Genomic DNA, 17,555 nt, shown 5'->3' with positions numbered 1-17,555 from the left:
CTCAGACATGCATGCTGGTAGGAAACAGTGAGAGGAGGCTTGGATTGCTTCTCTGTTTATTTTGTTGACTAAATTCATTTCAGGTGGTTTGTCTCATTTGTACTCTCTTTAGAAGAAACGGGCCTAATTCATGTGACCTGGTCCTGGGCCACATCAAATCTTTCCCTATTCTGCAGCCCATGACATTATTTCATGATTTTTTCCATAAGAGCTCAAGTGAAGTTGAGTCTGATTAGATGGAAGACTTCTAGGAGATGTATGAAAGGGAGAAATTAAAGCTTTTTTTCCCCATCCTCTGCTCAAGTCAATACATCAGCATGGTACTAGGGGATGCTGTGTTGCTGGAGTTTCATGCATCAAGCCTGGAGAATTTTTAGGAGGTCCTTCCCAACACCTGGCCCTAACCTGTTTTCTTTGGGAGAGCAGGGAATTGGTAGAAGGCACTCAAGGCCATATCTATGCAGGATTAGAAAACCTGACTCTTTGAACACGAGCAACTTATGCAGCTCACTTAAATCATGAGTGGTGCACCCCTGTAATGATATTGACTGGAATACAGTCAATATGTGCATATACATGGGACATGCAGTTTTTATAGCAGAAGCTTAGATGTAATTATTTGCTTTATCATGCAAGCAACTCTACAGTCTCGCTGTCAGTCTGTATCATTGCTGCTCGACCTCCAGCCCACAGGCCAAGTGCAACCCCTGGGGCTGTCATACAGCCTGTGGTACTACCCAGGGGTCTGGAAATCTGATGGTGGGGGAACAGTGGCAGCACCACTCCTGCTTTTCCATACATCAGGACCATGAGGAGCCCTGCGGGTTGGTTAATGTGGCCTCATGTACTGGATCACACTAGAATAGGGATCATGCTGGCAGATCATACCTGTGGACTGACCCCATGCTGGATCCAGCCTGCAGACTGATCCTGCTGGGCTGAAAAGTTGAGCACCAATGGTCTAAACTCCTGTATCATGTCTGGCAGTCACCTTTGCCTTAATGTAGACCAGTGGTGCTAAACCTTTTAGAGTGGAGGACCAGGTGCTTTCAACCAGACTGCACCCCAGGCCAGGGAAAGGGGAAGAGAGCTTACATCTGCTAAGCTGCATTTGCTTAGGACAGGGATGTCCAACCTTTTTGAATGTGGGGCCAGATCATGAACTTTTTATCACTCAGTGGGCTGGTAAGCCATATTCAAAGACCTCACAGGAAGCAGTATCACATCAGGAAGTGATGTCATGTGACATTTGACACCAATGAAGTTGGAGGAAGTGACAATGAAATGGGTCTAATCAGTTCAAAACTCTCGCTCTATAGCATCCACCTCTGCCACTGTTCGGGACAAGATACTAAGCTAGATGGACCATTGGGCTGACCAAGCATGGCTCTTTTTATGCTCTTACGTTCTTTGGCTGAGCTTCCAAACTATGGCTGAGATTTGCAACAAAAAAAAAAGGGGTAGATAGGCATGTTACAAAGTTGTCATAAAAGATTTGGAGCCTTCTAAATCCCATTCATTTTAAAGGAAGACAGCCTTTGGACTCAGCATTGAAAATCTCAGCCCAAGGTGCCAACCAAATAAGTCAAAATATATTTTGCATTTCTATGCAGTGCATCTATGTGGGGCTCTCCAAGCATTTTACAAACATTAAATGAACCTCAGGATATCCCTGCTTTTCAGAAGAAATGTGGTGGTGAGGACATTCTGGGAACATCTCTCACACTGTGTGTGTGATCTGCTTCTACTGTCCTTGGACCACCCTAGAAGGGCCCTCACTGCCTCATTTCCAGTTCAGAGCAGGTAAAGTGTAAGTGGGTAGGAAGGGCTTATTTTTTGGCAGCAGGTTTGAGTGGCTTGAAGCTAGTGAAGATGTACCCACAATTAGTCACTGACCAGAGTGGGAACACAGTTGTCCGCACTTATTAACATGGCTCCAAGGCCCTGCACTGTCTCTGCCTACATGTTACTCTCGTGTCCTCTTGCTTTCCTAAATCTCATGAGAGTAGAGGATTCAGCTGCATGCAACTTTTCCTGGCTGGTGCTGACCCGGCCGGGTCTGTCCCATCTGGAGCAGCGTGTGGCTGAATCCAGCTTCTTGCGAACTGCTGGGGACGGGAGGAACCCAGCCGGGTCTTCACTGGCCAGCAGAAGCGGTGGTGGAGCTGTGTGCCACTCGGGATGGGACAAGCCTGGCTGGAGTGGCAGAAGCTGAGCTGCATGTTCCCCTTACCTGCGCCGGTCAGCCCTGGGCAGCACATGGCTCTGCCACCACTTCTGCTGGCTGGTGCTGACCTGGCCAGGCTCCTCCCGTCCCCAGCAGCACATGGGAATCTGGCTTCAGCTACATGCTGCTCTAGATGGGACAGACCTGCCCGGGTCGGCACCAGCCAACAGAGGCAGTGGCAGAGCCGTGTGCCGCTTGGGACTGACCAGCGCAGGTAGGGGGAAAGTGCAGCTAAGTCCCTGCTGCTCTGGCTGGGCTCATCCTGTCCCGAGCAGCACACGGCTACTCCTCTTCCCACACGCACCGCGTCGGCCATGTCAAGCTGACGCGGTGCATGTGGGAACCTTGTCCCTTCCTGAGCCCTTCAGCAGTCACTAGGAGTCTACTGAGGGGCTGGGGGAGGGACAAGGGGTGGGAACAAAAGTAAACTGTTTACTTTCATTTCCTGTCGCAGCACCTCAGGCCTCAGAAAACGGCTTGGTGGGCCGCATGGTGGCCCACTGGCCATATGTTGGACAAGCCTGGCTTAGGAGAATGAGGGAGAAAGGGAAGGAAAAAATAAGCAGCGTCTGCCATAATGGGAGGGAGAGGGCAGGGAGAACTGTGGAGGGAATCAGTGGTATGGCACAGGGTAGTAAAGGGGACACTGGGCTGAGCTGCTGATTCCACACCCCCCTCTCCCGCCCATGCCATGGGCCAGATCTAGTGACTTTGGGGGCTCGGTCCAGCCTGTAGGTTGAGCACCACTGACTTAGGAAGGATGCTGGGGTGAAAACTGGTTACTTATTTTGTCAAGTGGTACTGTACCCTTGCACTCAGAAGAAAACTTACTTTTTCTAGGTTCTGTAGTAAACAGGTCTTTCCTGTACCTTTCTGGTAGTCACCATCTTTTTCAGATGTGCGCTGAACTGTACTTCAGAAGTACTTCCTTTCCCAAATGAAGTGATTTAGTTTTAGGGCTTGTCTATATCTGAAGATTAATCTGGCTTCAGGTAGGGTGTGAATTTAAAGATAATTAACCATTCCTGATTAACTTCATATGTGCAAGCTGTCATTCAAAATGAGTGTAATCTGCTTTGGAATGCCAAATACTTCTACTGATTCTGGAATATAAGAGCATCAACACATGGAGATAATCAGGAATAACTCCCTGTGTAGACAAACCCTTGTTGTGGCTTTCCTGAGGTAATAAGGGGGTTTGGTTTCCCATAGCCAACAGTGGTTATGTCTGGCCATCATATCTGACCACCTCTGAAGCACTGGAAAAGTGTCCAGGAAAAATTGAAATTCTGATAGGGTAAGAGAGAGGTTGTCAGAGCCAAGGCTAGAAAGAGGAATTGGACAGCCTACCCATAGATGCCTGGTCCTAGCTAGTGCTATTATCCTGGCACTTCCCTAAATGCATTTCACCCAGTGATGGAGTGTGGGGGAGGGAGGCTTTACATATAAATGGTGATATGTGCAATGCTTCCTTGTTCTTATTAAATAAACCCACATGATGGGCAGCAGTTCTCTGTTACAGTTTTTAACTGTTTTATGTAAATAAAACTTCCTTGCCTCCAAAACTATTTGGCTTGGAATCAGAGTGAAATCCCTCATAACCTGCATCCCTGTGGGCTGGTGCTTTCTTTTCTGTGATGAAAAATATATTACACTTTCCTGAAGTCAGAGTTCATCGATGCCATTTCCTTTGTAGTCTTAGCTAGTCACATGGTTCTTTTTGTTTTAAATTAATAAAATCCTAAATCTGAGTTCAAGAATAACAGTTAACGGACTCTTGCCACAGAAATTCAACCTTAAATTGTTTCCATGTGGAGCCTTCACTTAAAGCCCTGTAAAACATGCCCACTCTTCCAGTGAAGTCCAGCTTCTTCTAGGCTTCTTGCTTCCCCCTGATTTTGGAGTGGAGAGACTTTTGCTGCCAGGTATAACAAGCATAAGGGGCCATTTTTGAAAGAAATGAAAACTTGAACTATTCATCCAGGGAGGAAAAGCATGTAAGAGTATTAACCATTATGCTAGAACCATTCTCAAGAGCAGGTCATTTGGACCAGAACATTTTACTAGTTGAAAATTCATCTTACAGAATGAGTTAATGGACTGTATGAAGAATGGTGGGTGCATTGTTTAAAAAACAAAGTCTAAAGATTCATGCAGAAACAAGTGCATAATGTCAACCCTACAACTTCAGAAATTGTTGGACTCTTATCACAAGATTAAGAAGCCATGATTTTGGGGACAAATACTAAGTTAAGTTTTTGGTCTACCTTATGAGCTCTTCCTTACTTCCTGCCAATATTTGAGAACTAGCATTGCAAAGTTTTAGAAACTTAGGGTGTGTAAAGTGATCTGGACCACTGCAGCATTACTCAGTACAGAATCCATTTGAGATTGGGGCTTGGCAGTATGCAAACACTTGAGATGACTTCTGCCCTAAAGAAATATACCCCCACACCCCCATTTAATGCAAAGCATGAAACTGGGACTTGCCATACTCCTCCTATATAGGGTCTAGTAAACATATGATCCCTGCTGAGCTAGTGAGGCTTTGGACTGGTAACCTAGAAGTGAAAGGCTTTGTAGCTCATTAGCAATGTCCCTTGCCATCCAGTTCCCCTTTAAGCAACACCACTTTCTCTGAGGCTTGATCTCTTCAGAGAGAATGTTTTGGAGGCCTCCATACCTCTGCCACAAACCTCTGTCACATGACTAAACAGCTAGGACTTTTAGCATGGACATCTTGCTCAGAAAAGCTAAAGGATCACTTTGACTGTAGTGTTGTTGCCTTGGGATATGTTGGGGAGTCGGAAAGAAAAGTGGATATATTGTTAGCGGTGTTTTGAGTCACAAATCTCTTTTGCTCATGTCATGGTCTCTCTCTTCTCTCAGGCTTTAAAGGAAATAAATGAAGTTGGCGACCTCTTGCAACTGAAATATTCCCGTCACCGACTGGTGCCTCTCTTGGACCGGCCATTTGATGAGACTACTTATGAAGAAACAGAAGACTGAATTCCCTCCATGTGCCTTGGGGGAGGGACCCCCCTGTGCCCCCCCAGGACGCTCTGTGGCCACAAATGTGCCACAGTCCTTGAACTACACATTTATGACTGCTTAGGCTAAAAAGGATGTTTCCTCACAATACTGAAGTGGCCACATCAGCTCTAAATGGTATTTTGTAAATAGTAAAAAAAAAAGAGAGAGAGAGAAAAAAAACCAACAGCTTTGATTCCTGTCTCTTCAGGGACTGGCCCTAGAGGTGCTTGGCTTCATTTTTTTTCTTGTTGCTTTTTTTTTTTTAATTTATTTGTCACAGTGAAATCGCAGTGACCCTTGTTGGCAGTTGGTGGCTGGCACAGACTCTTTGTATACGCCATGAGCCTCTTGACTGCCAGCTGACATGTCTCCAGCGTCTGTGGCACAGCGCTGTGGTGGCCACACTTCTGTTTTTGCTGCTAGGCATCTAACCTTCCCAGTGGGTGATGGGCCAGTCAGTTTGCTCAGCAGAGACCTCCTAGAGGAACTATTGATTGTTAACTTTTAAAAATGTGTTTAACTGGGCGGATAATCAACCAAAGCTTTTTTTTCCTTTTACATTTACCGATGTTTAAAACTTGAACTTAGCATTTCTGGGGTATGTGTGTGTTTGTTTGTTTTTAAAGTGTTGCTAACATGTCACTGACAGGACCATTGTTTCAATATGTTGTCTACTTCCATAAGCCGTAAGCAGAATGCCTCCCAGGACTTAAGCCCTGTCCCACACTCCTATTTCTTTGTTTCGATACCAGCTGTTCTCAGTAGGGAGAATGGTAGAGGATCTTCCTTGCATAGGATGGGTCTTTCCCATGTCCATTTCCAAAACCTGGTTTATCATATCCTTATGTTCAAGCAAATTTAGCTCAGAATGGAGAAAAAATGATGGGTATAAAGGTTACAATCTCAAATTCTAATAAACAAGCCCCTCTCTCATTCCCCCCTTCAAATATCAAAGCTTCCATTTCCTATCGGGACTAAATCCCCTTGATAAGAGTATGATAAATTGCCTGTAAGAGATGCTTTTATTTGGAGTAACTGTCCTGTTCCTCCTTCCTTTGATGTCTTTGTGCTGCTTCCATCATATCGATGAGATCTGTCTATTGAAGGCTTAGTTCTGACAGACCTTTTATGCAGAAGATGTAGATGCCTGGATCCTAAATCATAGATCACTTTTCATCAGGTAAATGAAACATTTCTGATGGTGCCCATGTGAGTGTGCAGATCTCTGGAGGGTACAGTATATGCAACTGTATTCATTCTGAAACTCTTTTTCCATCCGAAGGCTACAGAATCACTCAGATTAGTGCAGCAAATGATCTGTGTTTGGCGGCTTTACTCTGAAGATCTAGACTGCCCTGTTCGTTACCTACCATAATGTTTTAGTTACCTGAATTCATTGTAGGTTTTACATTTGGAGTTCTTGTGATGGACCTGAGGCATCCTTGAAAAGGCACCAAAAATAAGTGCACAGCATAAGATTAACTCTGGCACAGTGTTCATATTTGGTTGCCTGGGACTTGCAGCATATTTTCTAAGATCACTTTTAGCTAAAATCATCTTAAAGCACTTAACAGGATTTAGAAGTACAAAATACAGATTGGGAGGGATTTCACTTTTAAATGTGGGTGAGTTGTTATACTTTGTGCAAAGGGCAGTGACCCTTTGATATGAGATTCTTATTTTTTTTTCTAACCAAAGCAGAACACAACTTGGATTTCTGGTGCTGCAAAGAGAACACTTTCAGCATTGACTGTAGCTACTCAACTGTCACTGCTGATACAATGCTGTGGATGAAAGTAGTATCAGCTTCTGTTTCATAAGACCCCCATTTTCAGATGTTTATGGATCTTGGCCCGTTCTGCATTACTCAGACTCAGAAGCAGGTTCTCAAGAAACCCCAAAACAATCATTCCAGCTGATTTACTTTAAATGAGAAAAATGTACATTTGAAATTATGAAGGTTTTCAAATATTCAAAGGTAACTATTTTCTAGTGTATCTAGTCCACTGGAGATAGATTTTTTTTATTGGCTAGAAGTGATCATATAAACACAACACATGACCAAATAGGTCTGTGCTCCACATCTGTGGTCATGACAGTTATGGAATAATTCTCTCTCCAGCTGTGGCATGAACAGCATGATCATGGAATTACGTGAGTTTATTTTGCCATTTTGATCCCCTTCACCTGCACTCTGCCCATTAAGCCTTTTCAAGCAGAGCTACTTATAACATTCCAGACCCACAAGTAGTCCAGTTGTATTTGCTATCCCTGCCTCTTTTTAAGTCGTCTTATAAGAACTGTTGCTTTTTTTCTTTTTCTTTTGTTTTTTTCTTCCTAAATGTGGCAGGTGTCTGAATGAGTCTTCCCTGATTTCAGCTCCAGACATGAGAACATTCATTCCTGCTCAAGTGACACCTTTAAGGTCCAAAAGCACAGGGTATGGATCAGAAGGAAGCTGGGATTTTAGGTTTCTTCAGCCTACAGTAAATTTGTACTTTACTGTGTGTGATCAAGATATTGAACCTTTTAAAATTGATATGCTCAATTGTACAAGGCTTCTTATAGTCTACAGATATTGATTGAATCTTTCTTTTTCTGTGTACCTATTTGGACCCACCCATGAGAATTCTAATAATTGATTCAATCACGTTTTTTACAGCATTTCTAAATAAATTTTCTGCTCTTTAAAAAAATGAAATCCTTGCTGGTATCCAGTGGGGTTCTATCAGCACATTCTTGGGGTGACCTGTGGACGTTTTGAATTTGAGCCTATAACTTCTTTTATGCCATGGCATGCTGTTGCATTAAATACTGTATGCATTCCTAAGATCCTGTTCAATTCTGGATTACTGAGAAGCTTCAGAAATCACACAGGTGGCAGAGGGGGGATTGCTTATTCAGCAGCTGCAAAATTTTCATCAAATGTAAAATTCATCTTTTTTTTTTTTTTTTTGCTGGCAACAACACCTTACAAGAGAAGTAAATGATAGAAGCTGTCTTAGTGAGTTACCACAAAGGGGAAATGCTGCTTTAGGAGAGCCTTGCCAATTTTTTGGCCAGGTGTAGTTGAAAAGGATTTCCATCCCCCTCCCCCCACTGCCCATATAAAAAGATGTACAAAATCCACCAGGTGAGGGTTGACCTTATGCAGAGGGGCTTGTTCTATACTGATCACTAAATTTAGATGCATGTATGAAATAATACCTCTATCTGGATAATTAACAGAGGAGGGAAGGAGAAAAAGAAAGTTGCTTTCCTGAGCTTGCCAAAGGCTTTTAAAATAGCATATGGTGCCAGTGCTGATGTTCCCTTGAGCTTTTACTAAAATATAGATCAAAATTCCAGGGAATTTAGTTCTTTCTACAAGACTTAGGCACTTCTAAAAGATCTCTGCGCACACGTGCCATTTTAATACAATTTTGGTTTCTTTATCACTAGTATGTGCATGCTTCTTCCTCCTTAAGGAGCATCTTTAGAGGCCTCTTCTAGCCCCCTGTGGATCTTGAACATGGTTTGCTCCAGCCAGAGCTCGTGGCTCAGGGCTTGTGGTTTGACAAAATACCCTGTAGAGGCAAAAGCACTTTCTGCACACTTCCTTGTTGCTTGTGTGGTCAGTTATCAAGGGAAGGCAGGGCATATCTTTTTGCTGGAAGGAAACTACCATCCTTCTCTTGCCTCTTCTCTGCCTAAAAAGGAGAAATACTACCCATACTGCTTTTATAATTGCATCTCCATCCAGAGATCAGGCAAGGGGAAAAAAAGTTTCATTGAGAGTAATAATGCAGCCTAGTGTTCAGATGAGGGAAAATCTGGCTTCTTGGTACAGCAGGTAACAATGAGTAAAAAGGGAAGCATGGATCTTACCATCACTCTCATTTTCTACTCTACAGAAGGCTTTTCCACAGGCATTGGAGCAAGGCTCTTGATGGTAGGAGTGCAGCTGTCACTGCTCAAAGGGATGCTTTAATAAAACATTTCCTGCTCCAGACCACCTGCAGTTCCAGCCAAACAAAAGTGCTCCCTTCCCTCTGTCTACCCCCTTCAGGATAGGTGAGCACATCTTGTGACGGAATGGCATGCTGGGCCTATACAGTCCAGATGTTTCATCTCTGCATAAAAGACTAAGTTTTGTTTCATTTTAAGTATTGGGCTTAGCAGTACATCACCCATAAAACCCCTTCTCAGGTGAAGCGGTAGCTGTCTCTGTACTAGAGCTGGAACCACAAATGGACCACCACGTGATGAGAAAACCAGTCAGGTGTTTTCTGTTTTACATTCCCTACCCACACCCCAACTATCTTAACCTGTGAGGTACCTGGTGGCTTGTACGCCTGCAGGAACCCAGTCTTGCAAGCTCTGTTCCTGTTCAAGGCTTTGTCTGTTGGTCTGGCTTATGTGAATAGCATCTGTATGAGGGACATACTACATCTCATTTCTCTTTAAAAAAAAAAGAGATTTGTCCTGAGGTTAGAGCTGTTTTGTTTCATCTGTGTCCCAGAAAAGGGCTGGGCAGTAGAGGGATGACTGCACTGTACAGTACACATTTATAAAAAGGCCTTAAACTGTGATTCTTTTTGGTATGAAGCATTAATATTAAACTGACCTTAAAGAATACATGACTTTTAACCTGCAGATATTATCTTAATTAAGCAATATGTAATGCTGTTTTCTTGGGGGTGGGAAGGTCAGGCTCACTCTGCAGCCATGGTTGTCAGCAAGGTTTGTTTAGTAAACAGAAGAGGCATCCATACACAAGGGCCAAAAGCAGTCACTGCAGTGCTCTGCATCTGCAATTCTGCTTGGCAAGGGTGGGCAATTAGTCCCTGTACTGCTGGAAGAGAGGAAGAATTATTAGAAGGCAGAGAAGGTTGACATGTAGCATTTGGGAAGCTGTGGCAACTGGTAACTTCATTTCCTCACTGGGGACAGCCAGGTGTTTCATTTTGAACAATGTGGCAGGGGTTGACACGGATACTGAGAAACTCTGGGTCAAATTAAATGCTTGCTTTTCCATACAAACACTGTTTTGCCACATCAACTGTTTTGCCAAATCTCACCCTGTTCAGCCAGTATTTCTGTAATCCGTTAGTGGGGGTGTATTAAGCTAAATACATCTCCAGTTGGTTGGTATCACTGGCTAAGAAAGGTTTGAGAGAGACCTGAATAACTTCCATGGACCCTGAGGCTTTAGGCAAATAGCCCCAAAGCTAATGGTGGCCCACTTTTTTCCACAGCCCCTGATCAGAATTACCACCATGTCATAGCTCGTAGTCTTAAATTGCACTGTGTTCCTATGCCTCTGTGTTGCTGTAATGTACATATATATTGGATTTTTGTAGATAAAACATTTTAAATGAAATTTTTAAATGGGCTCCCCCAAAATATTTTATGCCAGATATCTAATTTTTTTTACACTGAGAATAACATGAATCTAGATGCCATGTGGGCAGGGAAGGCGAGGAGAAGCGGATGGCACATTGGCTTTACAAAGGGTAACAATGCATGTAAAAACACTGGAGAAAAAAACAACTGCTTGGAATAAAAATCCATTCAAGTACATTCTATGTTCTGTGTAATAAAAAATTCAGAAGAAAAAGCCTTGGTTGTGTGTTCACGCTTTAAAATGTTGACAAGATTTAGGCCCTGTTTAATGAGTCAGAAAGCACAAACTCTTGGGTTTTGTACAGGAATTTCTAGATGAAATTCTATACCCTGTATTTTTCAGTGGGTCAGAATAGATCATCATGCCCTTTGTTGCCTAGATCTGTATGCAGCATTTCAAGTGAGCTGCATAGTTTCTTTCAGTCAGTCTCCTTGACATGGGTACAGGTAAGGGTGCCCAAAAAATGGCCCATGGATTCCTGATGTGCATAACTGAAGATGGGTATATCTTTGGCAACCAGAAGTTGTGGCATGTAATATTCCATCTAGATCCAAAAGCAAGCTCTGCACTTGGCTGCGTAGTTTGACTGCTTCAGAAGTAGACGGGCTAGTGTTCCTCCCATTAATCATGCAACTGGAACCTTTGCTAGTCTAGTCTACCTCTTGTCTGTCTCTTTGATGGACAAGAGTACAGTGTCCATCATGAACAAGAGATGTACAAGAGTACAGTGATGCCAGGGAAGCCTCCAAAAAGCCGCCTTGATCCTTCACATCCTTGGGACTCTTGATTGGCATCATTGTCATAGTGTGGGATATTCCCCTCAAAAGGTCCATTTCTGCTCAATGTTTGTTTGTACAATGAAAGGGCAGATGTTTCAGACTTTGAAAACTTTCTGGGGTTGCATTTTCAATGCGGATGCTCAAATTGGTGGTTGTGTGACTGACTAAATGATCTGAGCAAACAGGTGAAGCAAGATGTGGACCTACTAGCATGTTGACACTTGGAAAGGGGATCCTTGATGATAAACCCCCAAATTTCAGTATTATCCCCCTTTTCTTATGGGGGGGTAGGATTCAATTATATACCTTCTCACATGTTTGTCACTAAACACAACAGAGCAGTGATCCACAGTGAATTCATAGATACTTGAGAGCCAGGGCTAGTCTGTGGCATGAATAATCTGCTACATTTCCAACTCATTCTAGGAGATGGGTAGAGAAGGAAGCAAAGAAGTGAGGGAGAGGACTCCCTTGCAGCTGGAGCTGTGATGGTATTTTGCATATTGGTGTTTCTTGTGGTGCCTCAACCAGGTTCAGGGCTCTGTCACTTAATACTGACACAGCCCAATATAATTAATAATCTAGGCTCCTGTTGGAAAGAAGCTATTATAATGATGGGATTGGTATCAGCAGGCATCATGACTCCAGCTGATGCTCTTTAGAGAAGTAACACACTTCACATAATTGGATCAGAGTGTCTGTAGGCAGATGAGACTAATTTATCTGTTTCTATCCCAAGAGAGGGTTTATTAGGGGTGTGGGGAAATCAAGGCATGTAAGACTAGAAAGGGGTAGTCAAACAGAAGAACAAATGAAGATCAACTGAATGGAAAGAAAAATCCAATCGGAAGCAAAAGAGTTCTGGAAGGAAAGTAGCATTTGGAGGCAAGAAAACAAGATGAACATTTGCAAACCAGTTATTCTAAGGGAAATCCAGATGCAAGGAAGGGCTGTTGAAGCAAAAAGGAAGACAAAGTGGAAAAGACTGGGGAGAGGTCAAACCAGGGTAGATAAAAAAAAAATTGGTGATTTAGGGGGGAAAAATCAAGATTTTTTTTTTTTAAATTAATGTTGGATCTGTTTGTATTTAACTTGCTTTCCTTTTAAGAAAATAAAGCATCTGAAAATTAAATTTGAATTTGATACAGATAAGCTAAGGTATAAATTTAGTATAATCTATTTAAATGTATATAAAATGTTGAATTAATGAGCCTCGACTGAAAACTCTGGAATTAAAGGCTGATTTTTTCCTCTACATAAGAAGGGAAGGGAGGGGGGGGATGATGGACATGACATCTGACTTGTGAGGTCAAGCTTTAAAAATGTGTTGCTATTCCATGTGTTAGAGGCTTGACCCTGAAAGAAATGGAGGGTCTGTACTACTGGATGCAAAGTCATCACAGATGTTGGAACCTAATGCTGAAAACATAGTAAAGATGAGAAGAAACTTAGATTATGAAGCAAACCTGAAACTTCTATGGGTGCAATACTCATTTGATGCAACTTTGCTAAAGATTTAAGTCCAGGAATAAAGGAAATTTTTTTTGAAATTGCACCATACTTCCAATAACAACCAGTTTGCTTTAGCTTCAGTGAAGAGAGCTGGGGGACCCCAGCTAATTCTCCCCCAAGATGAACAATGGAATTCAGTGGTTGACTGCTTTGAGCTATTGATAAGAACTGGCCTATTCTGATGACCATTTGTGAAGAAAATCATGACAAAATTGATGGAAGTATCATAGCGAGAGTAGTCAAATTGGACTAAAAAGGATTGTAAAAGATATGCTGAATAAACTTAAACTAGAACCTATTTCCATAGCCATGGAAAATTACAGAATGGTTGCTGTTTGCAGATGCTTTTGAAATTTAAATAGAATTCTAAGAAACATTTAAAGCAAGAAATACCCAACAGCAAAGTTAAACTGAAGGCAGTAAAGCAGCAGATGGATCAAGCACTTATTTTAGCTCATTTTCTTGTCAATATTCTTAACACACAGTACCAAGATAGATGCCTAACTGCCAAAGAGGAAAATGCTGCTATGATGTGGACATCTATTAATCACCCATCAATTGTGGCAACCATAAATGTCATGGCCAGAGGTGAATGATTTGGGTAGTACATGTTTACTAAGGATATTTTAAAGAAAATCACACGCTTAACTGGTGAAAGTCATTGGCAAAGCACACGGAACCAAAGTTTGTTGAAGTGCTAAACCAGCTTTTACCAGCAGTAGCTTCTTCTGCAGGTGCAGACAGACATTTGAACCTCATTCATTCAAAGATGAGAAATTGATTGGGAGTTGAAAAAGCAGATCTTGTTTTTCTCTTTAGACTATGAGTAAAAAGGGGGTGGGGAAGATGAGATTTGTGAGTTCTAAAAATTTGAAAGGAAGGTGAGGAAAAATTCAAAACGGCCTAGGTAAAAATAATAAATTAAAATGACAGTCTCATTTTAAAGACAATTAGGCAAGTAGGAGCTTAAACTCAAATTACTTTCACCTAGGCATTTTTAGAATATTTTTCTCTGGGTGACTTGAAGCAATTGATTTAATTCACTAACCACTGTTTACTTTTAATACTGTTTAATAAATGAATTAGTTGTAAATATGCACCATGTTTTGCAGTGCTGGTTTTATGTGTTTAATAAATTCAAGGTGCCATCTTAATTCACTAAAATGGTTAACTTTGCTCATAAGAATGATTGATAGATTTCACCATTTTATAGCATACTAAAAGGTAGGATTTCTAACGATCCAAATGTTGTTATATCGAAAGTTGTGTGTACCTAAGAAACATGTACCAAATCTACTATAAACGCTGTGTTTAGTTGTTAATTAACATGTTTTAATTGTTGCATCAACCAGTGAAATACACCTGTATTTAAAAAAACAAAAAACTACTACACTGGGGAAAGTTGACAAAAATCAGTTATTTAAATCAGGCTTTGGCTTGCTGATTTAAATCAATCTACCCTGAATCAAACAATTGTGCTGTAATTAAACAGGGGGTGGGAGGAATGAGTTGGGCACTCCTTGCCCTAAAGGTTTTATTCTGGCTTAAATATCATTTGTGTCTGAGGGGTGTTGGTTGTAGCCATGTTGGTTTAAGGACATAGGTAGACACAAACACCAGCAGACTTTCCCTATGCCTGAAGAAGGGCATTTGTGCCCAAAAGCTTGGGAAATTTGTTCTTTGCAACTATTTAGTTGATCTAATAAATATCACATCTACCCAAAGAACCAAGCACTGCATGGATAAATAGTGATAATATCACATCTCAGACCTATGGTTGGAGGTAACATTGGTTAGTTCTAGTAATGATAAAAAAAGACACATCCCTATTTTCATATCCTTGGATGACAAGTACAAGGTGGAAAGTGCTTAGTAATACTTCATCTCCCAAACTGACTGCTTTAGCATATTACAGAGTACCCACCTTGAAAAGCTAATTGGTAGGTTGGATTAAACCAGTGTAAGTGCTAATTTGCCTGGGTGGTGGTTTGCAGGCAAGTGTCTGAGCGGTATAAACTCAGTAGACAGACAGAGCACCCACCCTGTAAGCAGAATCTGCATCCAAAGAGCAGGTTGGCTTTGCCCCATATGACTTTTAAATACAAATGTGACCCATATGTATGAGATACTGAGCATTGCTAGCCCAGCCAGGGCAGTTGTAGGTGCTGTGTGGTCTCTAGAGAAATGATCACAGGAATGGAAGCTGGAAACTCTACTGTAATCTTAGCCTCTTCCCTGTGGTATAACCTTTTTTTCTCCTTCTATTTGTCAAAGTATAATAACTTGGCTAGTCTGCCATGCTTGTTACCACCACCCTGTTCCAGGTGGAATTGGAATGGGTCAGCTGGGTGTTACAGGTTCTGGGCTGGTAATAAAAAAATGCAACTTCTCCTTTAGCTTGGTGTTTAGGAGGAGGAATTCTGTTGCTGTTGTCAATGTGAAAAGCTGCTGTGGAAACAGCATGCTGTGTACTAATTGGTAGTGTAAGAGTGATGCTTTAGCTGTGATGGTCCAGAAATTATGCATGCAGCAGGTATTTCTTAGGACTGTGGTATCTTTTATTGTACCCACTGTGTAGTTGGAATCAAGTTAGAGAAGCTTTTGAATGCAAGACCTTCTTTGTCCGAACCTGACCAGGAGCACTTTGTATTCAGAAGTGTGTCTAACTTTATCCGAGCTATGTAGTTGGCCCAATAGAAGATAGCACCCTCCAAAATCCCTGTCTCTTGTATATTAATGGCTAGACCCTGAGCAACTCCAGAATTGTTATACCCCTTACCTACTTCCTAAGGGACAGGAAAATAAATGGATGGTTGTAACATGCTTTGAGGCTGCCACAGTGTCTTTCTTACCACATATGCTGCACCTGGTCCTGACTGGGACCTGGGGGCCATATTGTCAGAAAATAGTCTACCTTGGGGCATGGAACCTCATTGGGCTCCAGCTTTTGGAAGGATTGATTAACTGGTACTAGTCTCCATGCATCTGCACTCTCTGACAGGACCTCCTCGTTCCCACATGCTGAGTTGTAGTTGCCAGAAGAGTATGTATTAGGGCTTTTCTTCTACTGCCCCCTCAGCAAATGTGATGGGACCTCAAGGTCCAGGAGGATGGGGCATGGCAATAGGAGACCTGTCTTCTGCTTCTGATCCTGTCTCTTCTATACACTCCCTGGCTGTGGCCTCACCCAAGACTTGGGACCTCCTGCTCAGCCTGTTCCTGGCTCAGGCCAAGTTGGTCAGGGCCCAGACCCGGAAGGAGGCTCTGGCTGGGGGGAGCCAGGAAAGCACTGGGCTATTTTCCTGCCACTCCTCCGCTCCCCTCTCTGGGCAGTTTTGCAGGGGTCTGGGAGACAACAGGTGCTGGCCAGTGTGCTCTGCTGGGCCTCCCTTCTGGGTCCCTTCTTTTGAACCTGGGAGCCTCCCTCCCTTTGCTTTGTCTCAAGAAATTAGCTGTTGTGTTCCCAGCAGCTTCTCTTCTGAAGGGAGGCTTCTAGTTTCTTTCTGGGCCCACCACCTCCTCCACACCCGGCCCCGGCCAGTCGCGGCTCTGCTAGGACTAGCGCCCTGACCTTCCAGGCCCCTGCTTTGTGCCAGCGGGGCTCCTCCAGCCTCGTCCCGAGCCAGCACGAGGAGGGCCCTGCTCAGGACGGGCTGGGGCCCGAGCGCTGACAGCTCCGGCCCCGGCGCCGGCCCGGGGGGGCGGCCGTCCAGCCCCGCGCCCATGGTGCCGTCCGGCGCCCCTGGAGGCTGGCGCTGAGCAGGGCGAGCCTCCTTCTCCACGTCAGAGCCGCCGGCGCGGGCAGAGCGGATCCCCGATGCTGCAAGCCGGGCACCGGGGCGGCGAGCGGCCCCCCACAGCGGGGCGCGGCCCCCGCCCCTCCCGGGCGCCGGCGGGGGAGCGGGGCCCTGAGCGGCGCGGGAAGCGCCGGGGCCCGAGCCAGGCTCGGCCGCCCCCGGGCGGTGCAGCGCGGGCATCCGGGCGGCCCCAGAACAAAGAGCGCGGCCCGGCTCGGCCCGGCAGCGCCATGGGGCGGCCCCCGCTGCGGGGGCGCCTGGGGCCCGGCCCGCATGGCGGGGGCTTCCCGCCCGGGGCCGCAGCCGCCAGCACCAGCGCCGGGGAGCGGGCGCCGCTGAAGCGCGCAGCGGGGCCGCCCGTAGCAGCCAGCGCAGGGCAAGCGCCCGGCCGGGATTAGGTGGCGGTGGCGGGCGGCGCCCCCCCGCTCTGGCCCTGGCCCCCCGCCGCTGCCTCCAGCACTGCTCTTCAGCATCGCCCGGCGCGGGCGGGCCGCCGCCAGCGCAGCTCAGCGCAGCGCAGCGCCGCGCCAGAGGGAGCGAGTCGCAGCCGGTGCCTCCCCGCCCACAGCCCGGCCCCGCTCGGGGCCGAGCCCGGCCTCCGCCCCTCGCCGCCGCCCCAGCCCGAGCCCGAGCCCGGCCCGGCCCGGGGCGATGTCTGCGCGCCGCGGGAAAGCGGGGCTGGTTCTCGGCTTGGTGCTGCTCGCCGCCCTGCTGGCCGCCGCGCGGGGGCTGCCCCTGCGGAGGGCGCGTGGCGGCGCCAGCGCCAAGGAGAGGAGCTCCAAGCTGGCGGAGGTAGGAGAGCTGCGGGGCTGCGCCGGGGG

General features: G+C 45.0%; 2 protein-coding genes across 3 annotated transcripts in view; both read left to right on the top strand.

Moving 5' to 3' along the window:
- SPTLC2 (serine palmitoyltransferase long chain base subunit 2) overlaps positions 1 to 15,760 on the top strand; it is a 152,574-nt gene extending 136,814 nt beyond the window's left edge. For both annotated transcript variants that reach the window (XM_019478896.2, XM_014608284.3), the window contains exon 12: positions 5,117 to 15,760. In XM_019478896.2, coding sequence (XP_019334441.1) covers positions 5,117 to 5,236 — 120 coding nt within the window. In that variant the 3' untranslated portion in view covers positions 5,237 to 15,760. The remainder of the gene's footprint in view (positions 1 to 5,116) is intronic.
- A 981-nt stretch (positions 15,761 to 16,741) lies between these two features.
- Positions 16,742 to 17,555, top strand: part of ISM2 (isthmin 2) — a 38,965-nt gene continuing 38,151 nt past the window's right edge. Inside the window, exon 1 of the mRNA XM_019478904.2 lies at positions 16,742 to 17,526. Within this exon, the coding sequence (XP_019334449.1) occupies positions 17,386 to 17,526 (141 nt within the window). The 5' untranslated portion in view covers positions 16,742 to 17,385. The remainder of the gene's footprint in view (positions 17,527 to 17,555) is intronic.

Source organism: Alligator mississippiensis, chromosome 2 (genome assembly GCF_030867095.1).
Source record: "Alligator mississippiensis isolate rAllMis1 chromosome 2, rAllMis1, whole genome shotgun sequence".
NCBI lineage: Eukaryota > Metazoa > Chordata > Crocodylia > Alligatoridae > Alligator > Alligator mississippiensis.
The sequence above is the reverse complement of the archived record's forward strand: the minus strand, read 5'-3'. Positions and strand labels throughout refer to the sequence as shown.